Consider the following 20,463-nt stretch of genomic DNA (forward strand, 5'->3'; position numbering starts at 1 on the left):
TACTTAATTGTTGGTCACTAATCATATGACAAAACTAATTATCACATTAATTACAACACCATACATATATTGTCTTTAAGCTGTACAGTTGTCAGATTGGTATACTTTGGCCTGTATTTCTGTACTAGACATCAAAGCATATCATCATTCAATACAATACAATACAATACAATACAATTCAATTTATTGTCATTTGGACCCCTTGAGGTCCAAACGAAATGCCGTTTCTGCAGCCATACATTACAAACAAATAGACCCAAGACACAACATAATTTACATAAACATCCATCACATTGCTGTGATGGAAGGCCAAAAAAACTTCTCTCTCCACTGCACTCTCCCCCCCGATGTCAGAGTCAAAGCCCCCGGCGGGCGATGGCGAATTGTCCCGTGGCCATTAAGCCACGCCGGGTGATGCAAGGTCGCACACCGTGTTCTTGGTGTTAGAGCCCCCGGCGTGCGCTCGCAGAAACCCGCCGCCATTCCAAGCCGCGCGGGGCGGTGCTGTAAGGCCCCGCTCCAGGAGCTCTTCAACCCCGCAACTCGGGCGGGAGAAGTCGCCGTTGCGGAAGCCCCGAAAAGCGGTCTCCCTCCAGGGACCCGCGGGCTCCCGGTGTTACCGTCCGCCAAACCCGCAGTTGCAGCCACCGAATCTCCGGGGGTCGGGCCGCAGCAGCGTCCACCACAGCTCCACCCGCTCTGGACTCGGCCAGCTCCGCGACGGTGAGGTGAGTAGTCGGCACCAGAGTCCCCGGTTTTCCTGTTGGAGGCCGCTCCTCGTTGCAGCCCCAACGACAACGGAGACCCGACAAAGAAAAGGTCGGGTCTCCCGTGCAGGGAGAGATTTAAAAGTTACCCCCTCCCCCCCACACCACCCCAACCCCCCCACACACATACCCCAACAAAAATAACAAAAACTACATAAAAACATGGACATAAAATAATAAAAACGATGACGGACTGCAGAGGCCGCTGCTGGCGAGAGCCGCGCCGCCTACCTATCATTAAAGAGATACACAAGAAACTGCAGATGCTGGAATCTTGAGTAAAACATAAAGTGTTGGAGGAACTCAGAGGTTCAGGCAGCAAGTTTGGAGTGAATGGACAGGCGGCGTTTCAGGTTGGGACCCTTCTTAAAATTCAAGAGCTGGAAGCTTGAGAAAAACACAAAGTATTGGAGGGACTCAGCGGGTCAGGCAGCATCTGTGGAGAGAATCATCCCAACTTGACACATTGTCTGCTAATTCCCTCCACAGAATTCCCTACTCAGTTCCACCGGTATTTTATGTTTCGATCATACGATACGATACAACCTTATTTATCCCAGAAGGGACCAACAGTCATAAATAACACAAAATACATGAAACAAGAAATTAAAGTGACAAGTGGAAAGGCTTGGGGGATGTGCAAAGATTGGGGAGGGGGGGGGGGGGGCGTGGAAGGGAGTCAGTCTTATTCTACTCCACGACAGAAGGGGGGAGGAGTTGTAAAGTTTGATAGCCACAGTGAAGAAGGATCCCCTGAGATGTTCTTGAAATACTTAAAAAAAAATTTATGTTGATACCACTGTCTTCTTTCCTAATACAAAATTGCTATTTCACATTAGCAATGGTGCATAAGAGTTGCTCTCTCTGTATCTTCCCTGGGTGTCCACTGGTTATTCAGCCGTCCAGCAAGTGATTAAACTCCGCAAGACAATTGAATAGCACAGAAATTGGAAAAGGAGAAATATCAACACGAGTTAAATCAGGACCAGAGCTCCAGACTGATGCTCCCCAATAAGCTTGCAGATGGCACAAAAATAGGTAGTGTTGTTGGCAGTGAAGATAGTTACCACAAAATAACAGTGAGATCTTCATTAGATGGGTGTGGGCCAAAGAGAGGCAAATTGAGTTTAATTTAGGTTTATTTAAAAATGTGAGGTTTTGTACTTTGGGTATTTAAACCAGGGCATGATTTTCATAGTGAACAACATGGCCCTGGGGAATGTTATAGAGCAGGGGGATCTTGGGGCACAAGTACATAATTCCTTGAAAGTGGCATCACAGGCAGATAGGATTTTGAAGAAGGCTTTTCCCACTGTCATCAGTCAGGGAAGCGAGTATACAAATTGGGATGTAATGTTATAGTTGTACAAGATGTTGATGAGGTGCATGGAATAAAAAACATAGAAAAGTACAGCAGAGGAACAGGCCCTTCAGACCACAATGTCTGTGATGAAAATGATTAATGGCTTTCCTCAAATGTGTCATCTCCTTTCAAATGAATTCCCAGGTGTACGATGTGCTTTCCTACTATGTTGAGCGAAGATGTTGTTTGCACTACCATTCTCCTACAAAGCCGCTCTTGAAGTTCAAAGAGATCCAAATCCCCCTCATTCCCATTTTATGCAATTGCATCTCTACCGTGCCAGCCATTAAAATTGGTGTGAAATATACAATTGCTAAGGAATGTTTACAAACATTTAGATTCATTAATTGAGTAGCTCAGATAAAATACATGATTTTTTTTTCAGTATTTATAAGAATTGCATCACATGCATATTCTACGGCTTACAGGCATCAAAGAGTTAACATTTTCCACATCATGCAATTGATCAGATTGTAAGTTATTGATTCATGTTTGTTCTTTCAGGGGGGCCTTTACTTCTGCTGTTACAGGTATCTCTTTTAACCCCTCCACAGAGCAATTAGTGACAGCACTGGCGACCTGACGTGCCTTCTTTAACAGGATTGCGCGGAGTAGCAAATAAACCCAGGGGTCAAGGATCTGATTTAAAGATGCCAGTCTAATGGCCGTGAGGAAAAAACTGCAATCGCTTTGCAGCTCATTGTTGGATATTGATGACATGGCTGAAGGTGTGTTGTAGCAGTGATCAGATGAACTTTCAGTGTAGATCATTTTCAGCATCATTACCTGAAGAAGACATGATTAAAAGATTTATTAGGCAAAAAAACCCTAACAGAACATTATTTATTGTTCATCAGGTATTATTTATTATATACCTGCATTTTTCACAATTCTCTGTATATCCAACTGACCTTACGAAAGTGACTCATGAAAGGGGTAATAATAATAATAATAATGCATTTTATTTATGGGCGCCTTTCAGAACACTCAACGACACCTTACAGTTAAAACAAGCAAATTACAAATATATAAATCAAATGAAACAAAACAAAAACAACATATCCATAAATTTGATAGAAAGTGGATGTACGTGGGATAGGCCAGTCTGAATAGGTGAGTTTTGAGGGAGGTTTTAAAGGTGGGAAGAAACTCTATGGTACGGATGGATAATGGGAGAGAGTTCCAGAGGCGAGGGTCAGAACGGCTGAAAGCTCTGAACCCCATCATGGACAGGTGGGCAGATGGAGTGGAGAGCAAGGAAGAAGAAGGGGATTGGAGAGTTCGGGATGGAATGTAAGGTTGGAGGAGTTCAGAGAGTTATGGAGGAGCGAGATTGTGGAGGACTTTGAAAGTGAATCTTAAAACCAATGCGGTATTGGACAGGGAACCAGTGCAATTGTTTGAGGATGGGAGTGATGTGTTCGGTGGATGGGGTTCTGGTGATAATGCGGGCAGCTGAGTTCTGGACCAATTGGAGTTTATGGATGGACTTGTGGGGTAAACCAGAAAGGAGAGAGTTACAATAATCAATACGGGAGGTGAAGTTTCTCATCCCATATCTTGCAGTACCTAGGGTATAAAACCTCCAAGGTACTGCACCTGTCTCAAGAGTCCCAACAACCTGGTTTGGTCCTGATCTCTGGTGCTTTCTGAGTGGGGCTGCACCCTTTCCCTATCACTGAATGGGCTTCCCTTTGTTGCTCCAGTTTCCCCCTAAATCCTGAAGATGTGCTGGCTGTCGGGTTAGTGGCCTACTGTAAATTACTCCTTATGTTAGTGACTGGTTGGAGAATTGGCAGATGTTAGTGGAAATGCAAGTGAGAATAGGTTGCAGGGAAATAAGTGGAGAAATTGGGATTGGCAGGATTGTACAGAAGACATGCATAGGACCGGATGGCTTTCTTCTATATGCACCTATATAGGACTATGGTTTGGCTGCTTTTGGAGTATTGTATTCAGTTCTGGTCGCCCCATTACGGGAGGAATATGGAGGCTGTGGAAAGGATACAGAGGAGGTTTGCCAAAATAATGTCTGGATTTGGGGGTTATTAGCTATAGGGAGCGGTTGGACAAACTTGGATTGTTTTTTCTGAAGCACCAGTGGTTGAGGGGAGACCTGATAGAAATATATAAAATTATGAACGGCATTGTTAGGAGAGACTGTCAGAACCCTTTTCCCAGGATGGAAAGTGGTGAGTGCCTGGAATATGCTGCCAGGGTCTTGGCATCATGTTCGATGCAGACATTGTAAGCTGAAGGTCCTGTTCTTGTGCTGAACTGTTCAATGTATAAGAAAATATGAAATATAGTAGAACTGGGTTTAATGGCAATATTCCAGGTTCGCAACAATCTTGAAATGCCTTTTGTGTGTGGCACAATAACTCAGCTAGCTGGGCTTCTGCTTCACAGCTCCAACAATCTGGGTTCAAGCCTGAGAACCAGTTCTGTCTATGCATCTCTATCTAAACTGCGTGGGTTTTCCCCAAGATGCTCCACTTTCTTCCCCTATTCCAAATATACGTGGATTGATACATTTAATTGATAATTTAAATTACCCCTTGTGTGCAATGTAAGTGGTAGAATCTGGGAGAGTTGATGTGAATGTTGGGAGAACAAATAAACACAATTAGTGTAGTGTAGGGTGGGTGTAAATGGGTTGTTGAGGGTCAGTACAGACTTGGTTATGCTGTTTGACTCATTACTATATTATCTTTGATGATGAATGACTGGAACTGAAAGACCATTTGGCCTACTTCAGTCTTTCCACTCGGGAATCACCTACGTTTGTGGCTTAAACAATGTGGCTTTAAAACTATGCTTCTCCACTCTGAATGCTAGTAATCTTTTGCATGTTAATGTATTTCCTGAAATGGGTCAGTATATTATATTTCATGATCTACCACTGACCTTTTGTTCTCCTTTAAGTTAAAATTAATATTCATCAAAAGCTTTAGCAGTATTTCTGTGTATTCACTTATCAGATATCCCCTTAGCAAGTTGAATAGCAGTGGTCTCTTTAGCTTTTTCTGAACCCTGACCCTGGAGAAAGCATTGCCTCCATGGGGTGGAAGATTGCAACCTTCACGTGGTCCGCCCTGTTTCGACGAATGCAATCAACCTAGCGTGCACAATCAAATAAGATCAAATAGAACAAGTTGTCCTACAACTTTAGGCTGTGCACGCCATACGCAAGAAGAAGAAGAAGAAGAAGAATTGCCTCCATTGTCAGTTAAGTCCAGGATTGGATGCACTGCCTGAGATTTGGTCTGACTAGAGAACAGTCCAGTTCAGTTATATCAAGTTTGCTATTTTGCTCTGTCTTGATAATTTGTTGATTGTTGCTTTGCAGTCACTGAGTATGTTCAGTGGAAATGTAACAAGTTCACTAAGTGTTTCTGTACAATTCTGTTCAAGATGAAAGGATGGGTGAAATTTAAAAAAAATTAAAAAGATATACGAAACAAAAAAGTTTCATCAATATTCTAACATTCAATCCAAGGCGAAATATAATTAAACTATAATAGGTGTGGTATATATTGAAGCATCAAGAAAAGAAAAAATGTGTTATTATTGATCATAAGCAAAAAACAAAGTGCTGGAGTAATTCAGCAGCTCGGGCAGCAAATGTGAATGTAGTGGACAGTTGGGATCCTTCTTCACACTGATCGGAGTGAGGTGGGGGAGGGGGGTGAGGTGGGTGTGAGACAAAGCTTTCATCCCCTCACTCCCCCCCTCCCATATCCCTCACTTCTTTACATTTCACTAATTTTTTCCTCCGTATCCAATAATGTTTTGCACCTCTTCACCGCCAGCCTTTGTTACTTACTCCACCTATCTACCATCAAATGCTCTCTCAACCATATTCACACATCACTTGCCAGGCTCTGTCCCAGCCCCAAATATTATTTTCCAGATATTGCCCCCCCCCCCCCCCCACCCTTACCAACTTCTATCAACATGAAGAAGTTGGTGGGGGTCCCAACCAGAACAATTTTTGTTCATTCCCTCCACAGATGCTACCTGACCTGCAGAGATTCTACAGGACCATTTTTTGCTCAAGGTTCCAGCATTTGCAGTCTCCTTGCGTCTCCATTGTGTCATGGCCAATAGAAAGTGACGAGTATTTTGAATAAATGAATGAAGTAAAAACAAATTTATGAATCTTTCTAGTTTCTAGCAGGACTAACAAAATCAACTGAAAGGTGCAATAAGTGTGATTCTTTATCAGAATATAATTTGTGCTTGTTCTCTTCTTCTCGATATTTTTTCTGGAGTTAAAATTAATCTCATACATACCCTATGAGGATTGTTTGGGACTGAATTCTTGTTTCTCTAAAGTACTGTTGCAATTTTTCCTTTTGTTTTACTATTTCCCTATTACAATTTTATTCATTTTGAATGTAGTTGGCTTTTCGAGATAATTAAAATAATATCCCATTTTATCTACATTTGCTAACAAAATGGTTATACTTTTTGTCTGCTAAACTGTCCACACATTATAGAAATTGCAAATTGATTATAGAAATTTCATGAATGATTAATCAGATCAGTATCTACTCTTTTGACATCAATAAGACATAACAACCAATTATTGATTCCACACAATGGTGTCATTTCACAACTGCCTGGAAATGAATGAAGCTATGGAATTAACATAAAACTCTATTTTAGTGAAATGTAGGCTAATTTGTACCTAATTCAAACAATCTCTATACCCATTCCCAGCAAAAGCTATTAATATCACATATACTTTGAAGTTACACTTCCCTGATCTCGACAAATCAATTCCTTTGAAGTTAATCTCAATCAAATCAACCCTTGACCTATATTTTAGAAAAACCAAGGCTAATTGCAGTAATTCCTCAACATAATTGATGCAAATCTGGTAATCATGGTGAGTATGCAGTGCGCTCCTTTGAAAGCCAATATCCTAGGGTTCAGAATTATAAGAATATCTCTAATATGGTAACATTCCATTCCCTTTACTAATTTTATGTACCTAATCACATCCATAGTAATCAGAAATCATATTTTCATGGTGAATAACAAGAACTTTGGAAGGTACACAAAAATGCTGGAGTAACTCAGCGGGTGCAGCAACATCTATGGAGCGAAGGAAATAGGCAACGTTTCGGGCCGAAACCCTTCTTCAAACCTCTGAAGATCTCTTCAAACCTCTGAAGAAGGGTTTCGGCCCAAAACGTTGCCTATTTCCTTCGCTTCGCAGATGCTGCTGCACCCGCTGAGTTTCTCCAGCATTTTTGTGTACCTTCGATTTTCCAGCATCCGCAGTTCCTTCTTAAACAAGAACTTTGGTCCTGCCTTAACCAGATGACAGATAGATTTAATTAAAACCTCATTTGAATACAGAGAAATAGCCTGGGGAAAACAAAATGTGTAATTGGCATTCATCCTGAGCGTATACCCTAATTACGAACAGTCACTCACAGGGACTCACATGGGCCCGATGGTGCAGCCCCTGCCCCCACCGCCTTTGTCCACAATGCCTACTTGCACTTTTCCTGGAGGAGAAATCGCGGTTTTGACCACTGTCACCTGTACTGTACACCCCATTATCTGCAAATATCCGTCCGGCAAGGAACAGTGTGCAGTGAGTGACTCTCAGGCAGCTTATCCTTAGACCCTGCTCGGAGATGTCCTGTCAATGTCCAGTGTCCGCGACTGTTATATGTGCCCTTTGCAAATTAAATTAAGAAAGGATCTCATCATATCCAAGCATAAACAAATAATAATTTAAAACATTAAAATGAAGCACGATAAATGTGGTATTCATTCATAATTCCATCGTAAAGAATTTGATCCAGAATTCCTGTCTTTTTGCGAAGTTTAATTTTGGACTCTACCTCAAATTAAAAAACATTCTCCAAATCTTTTCTAACAAATGGTCTTTATATCTCGTACCGACAATATATATATATATTTTTTTCAGATTAAAGCCTCCGCCACTTCCGTCTTTGCTCTTCGACCACGATATGTCAGTTCTGGTAACGTCTGCTCCTATTGCTTGGTGATTAGCATTAATCGGAGGGAGCGCGTATGTACGAAGCAGGTACGAAGCAAAGATCCTAAAGCGGAGGATATAGGCTAAGATCTTTGGTGTAAACGGCATCAAGATGACAACTGGTCAAATGTGTGTTTGTTGATGTGTATGCGCTTGTTTATGTCGGACTTTATATTTACAATTACCCCCTGCATCAACATTTTAATGTTCGAATGCTTCATTTGGCCAGTCTTCGGTTTAATTTTAGTTGCTATAAATGCGCTGATGGAAGAAAAGTTCGATCTTGTACCCCGTGGAACGTGACAACGGCGCCGCAGCAATATTTGGAAAGGACATTTTACGAGATGAATTTGGTTGGGGATATTGAGGCGTTTATTTAATTTTAAGGTCTTAAACCCAGGAATAATTTAACTGCAAATCTACATGTACAATGTAATTTATAATCTCAATAATGCGTTGTATTTAAAACCCCATTGTCCAGATACTGTCGAGATAATGCATTCAATGTACATTTTAGGTCGCGCAACAACTCGCAGAGACACGTTTTTACTTACTCACTGTGTGTGTGTATGACAATATTGGTGGTTTTGGGAGGTTATCAGTGGGTTACTCGTGGATGTCGAATCATTTTAATTATCAACAAAAAAAGTTATCTCGGCAGTCCGTGCTGGCTAGATTTTCCAAATATTTCAATCCAAATCGTTTTGATTACTGGAATGTAATCATCATGGAACGCAATTTACTTACCAGGAGAGGGGACCAGCAAACACAGAGCACACACATGATCCCCATGAGCTGCATCAATGTGTCCACCGTGATCCTTTCCCACTGCTTGTTGGAGGACGGCACCTGTTTCTTGCAGCGAATTACCAGAGCTCGGATTGTGGCGACGTTGCAGGTAAAAGTGACCAACAAAGAAACGATACCCAACACGGTGAAAGTGTAGGCAAAAATTGTGTTGCCCAAGATATTCTTTCCGGTATTGATGAAGCACCAAGTGCCTGGCCATTGTAGAGTGTACTTCCCAACCCCAACTACCGGTAGCAAGGCAAAGATCACCACGGTGACCCAAATGGATAGCACCACTAGTTTGGTGAGCCTGATTGTCACAAGGTTAGAATAGTAATGGGGGGCATAGATGGCCAACGTTCTCTCAATTGCCATAGCATTGGCTAAAAACAAGGGGCAGAGTCCAAAGGTGGTCATGCAGACCCCGAAGAAAGCGCACAAGTTGCCGGAGGAGTCTACTCTGCTCCACTGGCGGTTGCTTAGGTAGACTGAAATGACAACCGGCGATATGAGAAGTTTGCCGGTCAGGTCGGTCAGGGCCAGGGCTCCAATAATCAGCAGGAAGGACTTCTTCTTGCTGTTCTCCTTACGATATGACCTGTAGGCTAGGAGCAAAGCCAGCATGTTGCCCACAATGCCAGCGATCATCATGGTGACCGGGAAGGCCACAGACACCGAAAAACATTGCGCAGCTCCGACCGAGGTATTGGTGCGAAACTCCTCGGAGCTGGAGTTGGTGCCGCCCCACATTCTGAGCCCACCGGTCGACGGCCGGCATGAGTAGAGGTGTGCGACCCAAGCTGAGACCATCACCGCGCAGAAAGGTTCCGTTTCGAAGACATTTTTTTCCAAAGTCTTTTATTCCTCCCGGCGAACTGTTAGGTTGAAATCTGGCGCTTTTTCAACCAATGAACCTGGTATTCACAGCGAGAAGGCGTGTTCTCCGACAACGCCAATCGCGCCTCGATCGATCAGTTTTCCCTTTGGAGGAGGAAGAGGGGCGGATCAAATATAATTCATAACGTTTTCAAGCACAGTTATTACGAAGTGTGAACTGAATGTGTTAGAATGTCACGGGATCGTGAAATGTGAGGACTAAAAATACGAGTTGCTTGTTTAAATGCATTTATGAGTTTTACATCAAGCTGACCAGATCAATAAGAGAGCACAGAAACTTGACGACACTGCTCCTTGACATCCCTGACGCACGTCCTTCTTTTTTTATTATTAGAAAATAGATGCAGGAGGAGGCCATTTGGCCCTTCGAGCCAGCACCGCCATTCATTGTGATCATGGCTGATCATCCACAATCAGTACCCCGTTCCTGCCCTCGCCATATCCCCTGAATTCCACAAATTCACAACTCTCTGGGTGAAAAGGTTTTTTTCCCCATCTCAGTTTTAAATGGCCTCCCCATTATTCTTAGACTGTGGCCACTGCTTCTGGACTCCCCCAACATTGGGAACATTTTTCCTGCATCTAGCTAGCTTGTCCAGTCCTTTTATAATTTTATACGTTTCTATAAGATAACCTCTCATCCTTCTAAATTCCAGTGGATACAAGCCCAGTCTTTCCAATCTTTCCTCATATGACAGTCCCGCCATCCCGGGATTAACCTCGTGAACCTACACTGCACTGCCTCAATAACAAGGATGTCCCTCATATTATAATAATAATATTTATTATTATTATCCGGTGCATTCTGACACGGTAATTTAGCTCTTTGGCGCACAATTTGCGATTCTGAACGGGCTGGTTGTTTGAGATCCGCTGTCATAATCTGAGCGCTGCAATAATAATTATGAGAACTGATCCAAGTAAAACAAAGGCTTAAAGAACAAAGTACTTTTCGAATTATCGATTGCTTTCCAATGCAACTGATAACGGGAGTTGAAGCTTGCAGATCACTGTAAATTTAAGGTTGGTCGAGCAAGGATATGTGCTTGTACAGGAAGGAACTGCAGATGCTGGTTTACACCAAAGATAGACACAAAATGCTGGATTAACTCACCAGGACAGGCAGCATCTCTGGAGAGAAGGAATGGGTGACGTTTCGGGTCGAGTCTGACTGAAGAAGGATAAGTGCTTGTTCTTTGCTTGTATGCGACAAAGCATAAAACTGCCCATATTGTATATAAATACTGAAAACCAAGTGCTGGAAATAATTATCAAGTAGGCAGCATCTGTGGAGGAAAAAAAGCAAGTGAATCCTTCGGGTCAATAATTCCCGATCAGATTTGGGAAAGTGAGAAGGCAAGCATGTTGTAAATCGCAGAGAGAACAGCGTGCTTGTCTGTTGTTGGGAGGAGACTGAGGTTGTCTACGGGTGTAGACAAAAAGTGCTGGAGAAACTCAGTGGGTGCAGCAGCATCTATGGAGCGAAGGAAATAGGCAACGTTTCGGGCCGAAACCCTTCTTCAGACTGAGGGTGTACTGGGTGAAAATGATACGGGTGTACTCTAGTTACAGTAACAGATGAAAGGTGATAGAAAAGAGAAAGAAAAATGAAACAAACATGGTGGATGGTGAAATGGGGAATACAGCTTTTTATAGAAATCTCAAGATATTCCCTGGGCTAGTGGGAACACTCAGCACTCAGGCAGCATCTGTGAGATTGGAAAATTGACCTATTGCGGTAGATTACATACATTAGAGCTACTCAGTTTAGACAGACAGAAAAGACTAGTTAACTGAAATTGTTAAATTCAAAATTGAATACTAGAGTAAGCAATGGTCTCTGTGCTCTTATATTCTGTGCGCCTGCCGACGAAGGCTAGTATCTGATATGCTTTCATTATCACCATATCTGCTCGTGCTGTCACCTTCAGGAATCCTAGACTTGTAAATCAAGGCTCCTCTGTTCCTCAATACAAGAGACACAAGAGACATTTATTGTCACATGCACCAATTGGTACAGTGAAATTTGGGGTCACTGTAGCCCAGGGATTCATGTATATATCCTACCCTTATTAGTTTATCCCAAAGTACATCATCTCACACTTATCAAAATGATTCTTTCTGCCACTGCTCTGTCCATTTTTACCACCTGATCAATGTCATCCTGTAGTGTAAGACTCATCCTGTAGTGTATGACTAACATTACATCAGATTATTATGTAATTTGCAAACTTGTTAACCTGATGCCACACATTCATATCTAAATAGTTGAAGCTTATGATGTAAAGTAAGGGTTTCAGCTTACTCATGGAGTTATAAACTTATAATCGCAACATAACCCTTCAGCTTTTTCCTGGAATAACTCAGTGGATGCAAAATGCGTAGGCCGATATTTCAAGTCAGGACCGTGCATCAGAATGGCATTGTCGATCACAAACCTTCACACATTTTGCTCCACAGATGTGGTTTAGCCTGCTGAAGTCTTCCAGCATTCCATTTGTTGTTCCATATTCCAGTAGTTGCAATGTCTTTTGTACTCAACTATCATCTTAGTGCCAAACCAGTTTTGGACCCTTGTCAACTTGCCTCAAATCTAATCTGCTTTGAGCTTTTGGACTAGTCTCCCTCAGAATCTGGATTCATAATACAACCCCTCATCCCAGAGATGAATTTGTGACTACACATTTGAAAACTGCACAGAGTGAGACCATAAGACATAGGAATAGAATTAGGCTATCTGGCCCATTAAGCCTGCTCCACCATTTGATTTCGGCTGATCTATTTTTCCCTGTCAACTCCTTCCTCCTGCCTTTCCCCCATAACCTTTGACACCCTTACTAATCAAGAGCATATCAATTCATGCTATAAAAATACCCAGCGATGGCCTCCACAGCCATCTGCTGCAATATATAGCACATTCATCAGCTTCTGGCTAAAGAAATGGCTCTTCATCTCCATTTTAAAGATACATCCTTTTATTCTGAATCCAGTTTCTATTTAGAAAATACTTTGCCTTTATTCCTTCTACCAAAGTGCATGACCATATATTCTGCCAGCCAGCCACCCCTCTGCCTATCTTTTCAATAGCATGTGTTACCTTGGATGTTCAGCTCCTAGCCCTGATTCTCTTTCAGCCACGACTCTGTGATGCCCAGTGTCATACCCGCCAATTTCTAATCCCACCGTAAGTTCATCCACCTTGTTTTGTATACTGCGTGCATTTAGATATAATAACACCGTTGGTTCTGTATTCACCACCCTCCTCTCAAATTGGTCCCCATGTTGTCTGATGGAAGACTAACCTTTCCAAACTTTCTGTCCCATTTCTTCATTCTGGAGACTTTAGTAACCTCTACTTTATCCACACTTTCCAAACTGTTGAATCCACCTCCCTCCCCCTCCCCCTCCCCCCCCCCCCCACGACCATGTGTCTCTTCTCTCTCTCCCCTGAATGGCCCCTGATCCACATTGCCAGGGTTAGATTGCTCATCCTTCCAACAGCCTCCATTCTATTTGGCACAAGGAACAAGAATCTCAGACCTGTTAGACAAGCTCAGGGGCTGAGGCTCCCCCTACCGCCTCACTCATAGTCACACTCTCTCCTGACCACAGACCAAATTGGAAGGAGTGAATCTAACGGTGTGATTGCCTCCAGAATCACAGCACGCTCAATGGTGCTGTTAATTCTCCTTGTCCCCGATGTGTCACAGTGTTTGAAGCTTAGATTCCAGGTCATCAATTTTGTGCCCGAGTTCTTCAAGCAACCAACACTTGCTGCAGATGTTTAAGAAAGAACTGCAGATGCTGGAAAAATCAAAGGTAGACAAAAAATGGTGAAGAAACTCAGCGGGTGAGGCAGCATCTATGGAGAGAAGGAATAGGCGACTTTTTCGGTCGAGACCCTTCTTCGGTTTTGCTGCAGATGTGGTCACCATAAACTTGCTGCAGATGTGGTCACCATGAACCTTGCTGCAGATGTGGTCACCATGAACCACAATGGTATCCACCAGTGCCCACATCATGCCGCAACAGCACATCATGTGATCCTGCATCCCTACATTATTTTTCAGGGCTTCTTCTTCTTGCATATGACATGCACGTGGTCCACCCTGCATTCGTCGCAACAGGTTGGACCACGTGAAGGTTGCAATCTCCCACCCCTTTCAGAGCTTGAAACAACCTTTCTTGCTGGCTCAGCATTTTGCATGGAACTCCACCAATGTCCTCTATATTTGCAGCAAGATTCCTCTATATTTGTACTCTGCCCCACGCAATGAAGTCAAAAACACAATTTGCCTTTCTAATTGATTGCTCTACCATCTTAACCTATTGCATTTTTGAACAGTAGCTTTACCAACGTCTCTCTATAGAAATGAAACTCTCCTTGTTTCTCTCCAGATGCTTTGAGAGGTTGATTATGGAGCAAATCAACTCCTACCTCGACAAAAATCTGGACCCACTGCAGATCGCGTACCGCCACAACAGATCAACGGTGGATGCGATCTCGCTGACCCTCCACTCCGCACTGGACCACTTGGGCAACAAAAACTCATATGTCAGGCTGTTATTCATTGATTACAGCTCGGCATTTAACACAATCATCCCCTCCAAACTGGTTACCAAACTCGCAGAACTGGGTCTCTGCGCATCCCTCTGCAACTGGATCCTCGACTTCCTCGTCCACAGACCACAGTCTGTTCGTATTGGTGGAAATGTGTCAGCCTCGATAACAATCAGCACGGGAGCACCTCAAAGCTGCGTGCTCAGCCCCCTGCTGTACTCACTCTATACCCATGACTGTGTAGCGAACCACAGTGCGAACTCCATCATCAAGTTCGCTGATGACACCACCATCGTGGGGCGTATTACTGATGGGGATGAGTCAGAATATAGAAGAGAGATCGAGCAACTGTCCATATGGTGCCAGTGCAATAACTTGGCCCTCAACACCAGCAAAACCAAGGAACTGATTGTGGACTTTGGAATGAGTAGGAGGGGGACCCACAGCCCCATTTATATCAACGGATCGATAGTTGAAAGGGTCAAGAGCTTCAAATTCCTGGGCGTGCACATCTCTGAAGATCTTTCCTGGTCCGAGAACACTAATGCAATCATCAAAAAAGCACATCAGCGCCTCTTCCTGAGAAGATTACGGAGAGTCGGATTGTCAAGGAAGACTCTCTGTAAGTTCTACAGGTGCACAGTCAAGAGCATGCTGACCGGTTGCATCGTGGCTTGGTTCGGCAATTGGAGCGCCCTGGAGAGGAAAAGATTACAAAAAGTAGTAAACACTGCCCAGTCCATCATCGGCTCTGACCTTCCTTCCATCGAGGGGATTTATCGCAGTCGCTGCCTCAAAAAGGCTGGCAGTATCATCAAAGACCCACACCACCCTGGCCACACACTCATCTCCCTGCTACCTTCAGGTAGAAGGTACAGGAGCCTGAAGACTGCAACAACCAGGTTCAGGAATAGCTACTTCCCCTCAGCCATCAGGCTATTAAACCTGGCTCGGACAAAACTCTGATTATTAACAACCACTTTCTGTTATTTGCACTTTATTTATTCATGTGTGTATATATTTATATCATGGTATATGGACACATTTATCTGTACTGTAGTAAATGCCTTACTATTTTTCTGTGTGCTTAAGCAAAGCAAGAATTTCATTGTCCTATACAGGGACACATGACAATAAACTCACTTGAACTTGATATGATGAGATAATCTTTATTTTCATAAACTGTTGTAAACAAAGTATCAGACATTATGGGAAGCGCAGCTAAGTAATCTAAGCTACTCTGTTGCATAGCTGAGATGTAAACTAGCTATGCGATGTTTACATGCATTAACTATGATAAAGGGGAGGGGGGGATATTTTGTTTTGTAGTTACCTCAGATGCTGCAGAACTGAGAGATTATTTAAATCTCCTCTTCGTGGTCTTTTCCTGTGCAGTGGCTGTTGAACGAGTTGTCTGCTTGTTTTCAATCCATGGATATAATTATAGAGATGAAAAATGCACATGGTACTTTAACTATATGGGACCTCACCAAAGTCTCATATATATTTAACAAGATTCTATATTCTATGAATTATTTAACAGTACAGCACAGGAACAGGCCATTTTGCCCGGGATGTTTGTACCAAATATATTGTCAAATTAAAGTAATCCAATTCACCTGCACATAATCCATAAATCTCTATTTCCTCCATCTAAAGCCTCTTAAACGCCACTATCAGATCTGCTTCATCACCGCTCAGCATAAAAACTTGCCCCGTACATCTCTTTTAAACTTTCCTCTCTCACCTTAAAGATATGCCCTCTAATATTTTGGATTTCCACTCTGACAAATGATTCTGACCGTCTACCCTATCTATGCCTTTCATAATAATGTAAACGTTTAGCATGTCTTCATTCAGCCTCTGATGCTCCAGAGAAAACAATGTTTTGTCCAGGGGCGATTCTCTGGATACTTTCAAGAGAGCTAGATAGGGCTCTTAAAGATAGCGGCGTCAAGGGATATGGGGAGACGGCAGGAACGAAGTACTGATTGGGGATGATCAGCCGTGATCACATTGAATGGCGGTGCTGGCTCAAAGGGCCAAATGGCCTACTCGTGCACCGATTGCCTATTGTCCAACTTCTCCTTAAAGCTAACATCTGAATCAATGCAGCACCCTGGTTAAACGCTATGGGATGTTGTTGGGCTCCTTGGCCGTTGCTGCATTTAGTACTCTCAACTGTGTTTTAATATCACATGGAGTAAAATTAATTGGTTGAATATTGGTGGCTGCAATGATTGGTATCTCAGGAGGAAGCAGTGATGTATCATCATTTTGATGGAAGTGGCATCAGAGTCAAAGTACTGTATCACTGCAGGAATATTTACTTATTCTTGAGGCTCTTGCCTTCCATATTGTTTGCTGGTTCTTTACATAAATTTAGAGTACACAAAGCAGCAAAAAAGGACCCTGCTGTTGACCAAGACTTTAGTATTTTTAGCAACAAAAAATGCTTTTATATACTTGATAATAAAATTAATCAGATTTTCTTATAACTGATCTCTTTTCTTCTTGGTCATAAAATAGATCTTAAATAGCTGAGAGTCAATGGTCACCCGTGACATCCCACTGATAACAATTTTCCAAACCATTCTAAATCCCGTGCTTTGTCCTTGCAGCCAGATCAAGATCAGTTTGTCATGTGTGTTTTTACAATACTGGTCACAAAAAGTGTGACATCATACATAAAAGTGAAGTTCACAAATAAAAGATTTTAACACGATTCAGATTTATCAAAAGCCCTCACAGCGGCAGTACATGGGGAGAGATCATTAATGACATTTTCTCAAACTTCATGAACTAACGAAATTCCTTGCTTAACATGTGTTCCCATGCGTTTATTTACACTTTATGTCTGGTGTCCACCATAAGTTACATGAAATTTAGTCATTTTTTTCTAAAGCATGATAGCCGATTTCTTCACTTTTGCTGTTTTTCAACGTACAAATGTACTTTCTTGCTATAAACATGGAGTATGTGACCAAATGAGCAATATTCCTGTTATCTACTGAAATGTGCGGTACAGTGTCCAAGGGTGGACACCAAAATGAAAGTAGCTCCTGTGTCTTCCAGTATTTCTTTTTTTTGTAATTTCATGTTTTGAATAAACTTTATGGAAGTAATTGGCCATACATAATAAGAGACCGCAGGTACATAATTTGATGGAAATATAGCTACTGCAAAATGCTGATGTTACACGTGTGATGGTGGACACCAAAAATATTCACTAATTTTGGCATGCAGCAGCTTTTATAGAATCTTGATGTTAAGGTTACTTTCTTCTCATAATTTCATTATCTATTGAGTTCTTCAAACTAGAACATTTTCAATCTCCTTGGGAAGTTCTTTGGTCTGCATTTACCATTGTGTAACAGTGGTTACTCTAAAATAGGGTGGACACCAAGAGTAACCACCGTCATACTCTTTGAAATATGGCCATTCATAGCACAATGCCAAATTCATCAAACGTTTTGCTTGTGAAACATGCATCTCTGCAAAGCAACAAACTTGAAAATGTTTTGAATGATAATGAAATTAATGCAGAAATTGTCTCTATTTTATTGTGTCAAAGCACGTCACATTTTTGGTGTCCTAAAAATTTATATTTTTGAGATATAAACTTGTTGAATCAGGGAATTAATTTAATTCTTAATTTGTTTTTTTTTGCACAATTGAGTAACAATCCCTGAAAAAATTAACACCATGCTACTTGAAACAGTGGAGATATGACATTTTTAATGTTCTGTGCTAAAATCTGTCCAGTATTGTAAAAATACACATACACCAGGGTGCAATGAAATGCTTAATTGCATGAAGGATTTAACAAACCTCTAATAGACTGGGCTGCGTTTAGTCTCTGTAAGTTCTCGCGGGTAAGCAGCCATCAAATTTGGAAGACAATTCAACATTTCATTATCAGGCTGAGATGCATCCCATCAGAACTCTTTTTACAGTGCATCTGTAAACATTTGAAGGAAGCTTCATGGACCTGTCGAATCTTCTGACACCCAAGAAGGTAAATATGCTGATGGACAGACTTGATCACAGCATCAGTGTGAAGGGACTAAGTAGGTTGCTGCTGACATGGATGCTCGGGAATTGAAGCTGTTGACTATTTCTCCAACAGCTCCATTGATGAGAGTTGTGGTCACCTCCTTGCTTCCTAGGTCAACAACCTTATCCATACATTAGGTCAAATGTAGTCCGACAGAAATAACTAGAACGTTTTGTCACTAGCCCGAAGGATTTTTTAAACACACTACCAGTGACATTGATCCAAGAATGACAGGAAAGGTTGAGTCATCCAAGTTGGAGTCAGCTGTTCTCCACCGATTTAACTACACTCAGATTTTAGACTCCATGTGCAAGTTTTTCCCACTCTACCAAATCACATCATTTTGAACACCTTTATTATTCATTAACTTAAGAAACAGGTAACACATTCAGTCTCTCAAGACGACTCTCTCAATCATCAAGATCATTATCTTTCCTTATCTCAATTTACCTTTAACATTCTTAAATCTATTGATTGCGTTCAAAACACAGATTAATGACTAAGTCTGGTTCGAAGACAGAGAGTTGCAAAAGAATCATGATGCATTGAACAAGACGTTCTCCTCATTTCAGTCCAAGTTTTAATCCTTATTCCGAGACAGACCTCTGGTTCCAAAACTGTCACAAAAAATATGGTCTTGTGGGACTTTATGGGACTCTAACATTGTAACATTCTCGGTTTAAAGAAAAATACCCCTTGCACCTTACCAAAAGTGCTGAAAGCGTGTCCCCAAATTAAGCTTTTGCAGTCCAAGGTCTACGTTTGGCATACCTTTGCCTTTATACTGTTTCTTTTTACCTATAAAACTCACTTTTTTAAACAATTGATGCACATCTGCAGGTGGTTGGGCAAGCTATGAAACCCCAGGTAAACCATTTTCAAAACAGCACTATTGCCTCTCTATTCACCTTTCCAATTTCATAATTTCCTTGCACTAACTGCATAGTTTTATCAGTCACACAATCATCCTCCTTATGGGTTATCAAACTTAAAATTCAATGTCTCAAAACATATTGAGATATTAACATTAGTGCTATGATCCAAATACTGACAGCTGGTGAAAAGAAGCAAATTCCCTATTGGTTTGAGTAATGTTTAAAAATGTTTCCTGTCTGAAACCTTCTCAGTACTTTGTTTTTCCAATTTCCTTAAATTTACTGTAGCACTAAGAAAAGATCCACTTTCCATAGAGAATGCATTCACTGTAATGGCGGGATTGCCAATAGGAAAGATTAAGTAGACAGGAACTATGCTCGCCAAAAGTTTGGAAGAATGAGTGGAAATTAAGAGTTTATAAAAATCTTCAATTGATCGATAGGCTAAACGCAGGGGGACATTTCCTCTGGTTATGGAGTCTGGGAGCAGAGCAGAGTTTTAGAGAAAGGCAATGCCCTGGAATTCTTTATTTGGAGGGTTGGAAGGTCAGTTATTGTCTTCATGCAAAACACAGATAAGTTTCTGAATATTTAAAAAAAAAAATCAATGTATATGGGAATGGTGCTGGAAAATAGACCAGCAATGAATCTTAATGAGCAGCAGCAAAAAAATGAGCTGTTAGACAAATTCAGCAGGTCAGGCAGCATCTGTGGAGAGAAATGGACAGGGTCTTTCGGTCAGAAGGATCCCGATCTGAAATGCCACCTGTCCATTTCCCTCCACAGATGCTGCCTGACCCACTGTGTTCCTCCAGTGGGTTGTCATGCTCTATTACAACATCTGCAGTCTTATCATATATCAGGAAGGCCCTCAGCATCCATAAGGACTCATCACACCCCTGCCACGGTCTGTTTCAACTACTTCCCTCCGACAGACGTTACAAGGCCTTCTACGCCCGAACCTCCAGACTCAGGAACAGTTTTATCCCAGGAGCTATAGCGGCTCTGAATCGGCCCTAATGAGTGCCCCCCCACCCACCCCCTTTGGACAGTCTCCCTCAGATGGTCACGTCAATCAATTCAGCTTGCTTATTTATGTATTGTATTTATTTACCTTTCTTGTACATCAGTG

General features: G+C 42.0%; 1 protein-coding gene across 1 annotated transcript; it reads right to left on the minus strand.

The window, feature by feature from the left end:
* Positions 1-1,455: 1,455 nt before the first annotated feature.
* Positions 1,456-9,848, minus strand: ptger3 (prostaglandin E receptor 3). Its single transcript, XM_033028491.1, has 2 exons — positions 8,900-9,848; positions 1,456-2,916 (listed from the first exon to the last, which is right to left on the minus strand). The coding sequence occupies exons 1-2, from the start codon at positions 9,749-9,751 to the stop codon at positions 2,617-2,619; spliced, it is 1,152 nt and encodes a 383-aa protein (XP_032884382.1). The 5' UTR covers positions 9,752-9,848; the 3' UTR covers positions 1,456-2,616.
* Between the last annotated feature and the right edge of the window lie 10,615 nt (positions 9,849-20,463).

Source organism: Amblyraja radiata, chromosome 10, assembly GCF_010909765.2.
Source record: "Amblyraja radiata isolate CabotCenter1 chromosome 10, sAmbRad1.1.pri, whole genome shotgun sequence".
Classification (NCBI taxonomy): Eukaryota; Metazoa; Chordata; class Chondrichthyes; order Rajiformes; family Rajidae; genus Amblyraja; species Amblyraja radiata.

What these genes read in the sequence shown, in the direction of transcription:
- ptger3 (XM_033028491.1), bottom strand. Translation starts at nt 9,751, where the DNA reads ATGGTCTCAGCTTGGGTCGCACACCTCTACTCATGCCGGCCGTCGACC. An exon ending in TTTGCTGGTCCCCTCTCCTG is followed by an intron (nt 2,917 to 8,899) that starts GTAAGTAAATTG and finishes TGTCTTCTTCAG; the next exon opens with GTAATGATGCTGAAAATGAT.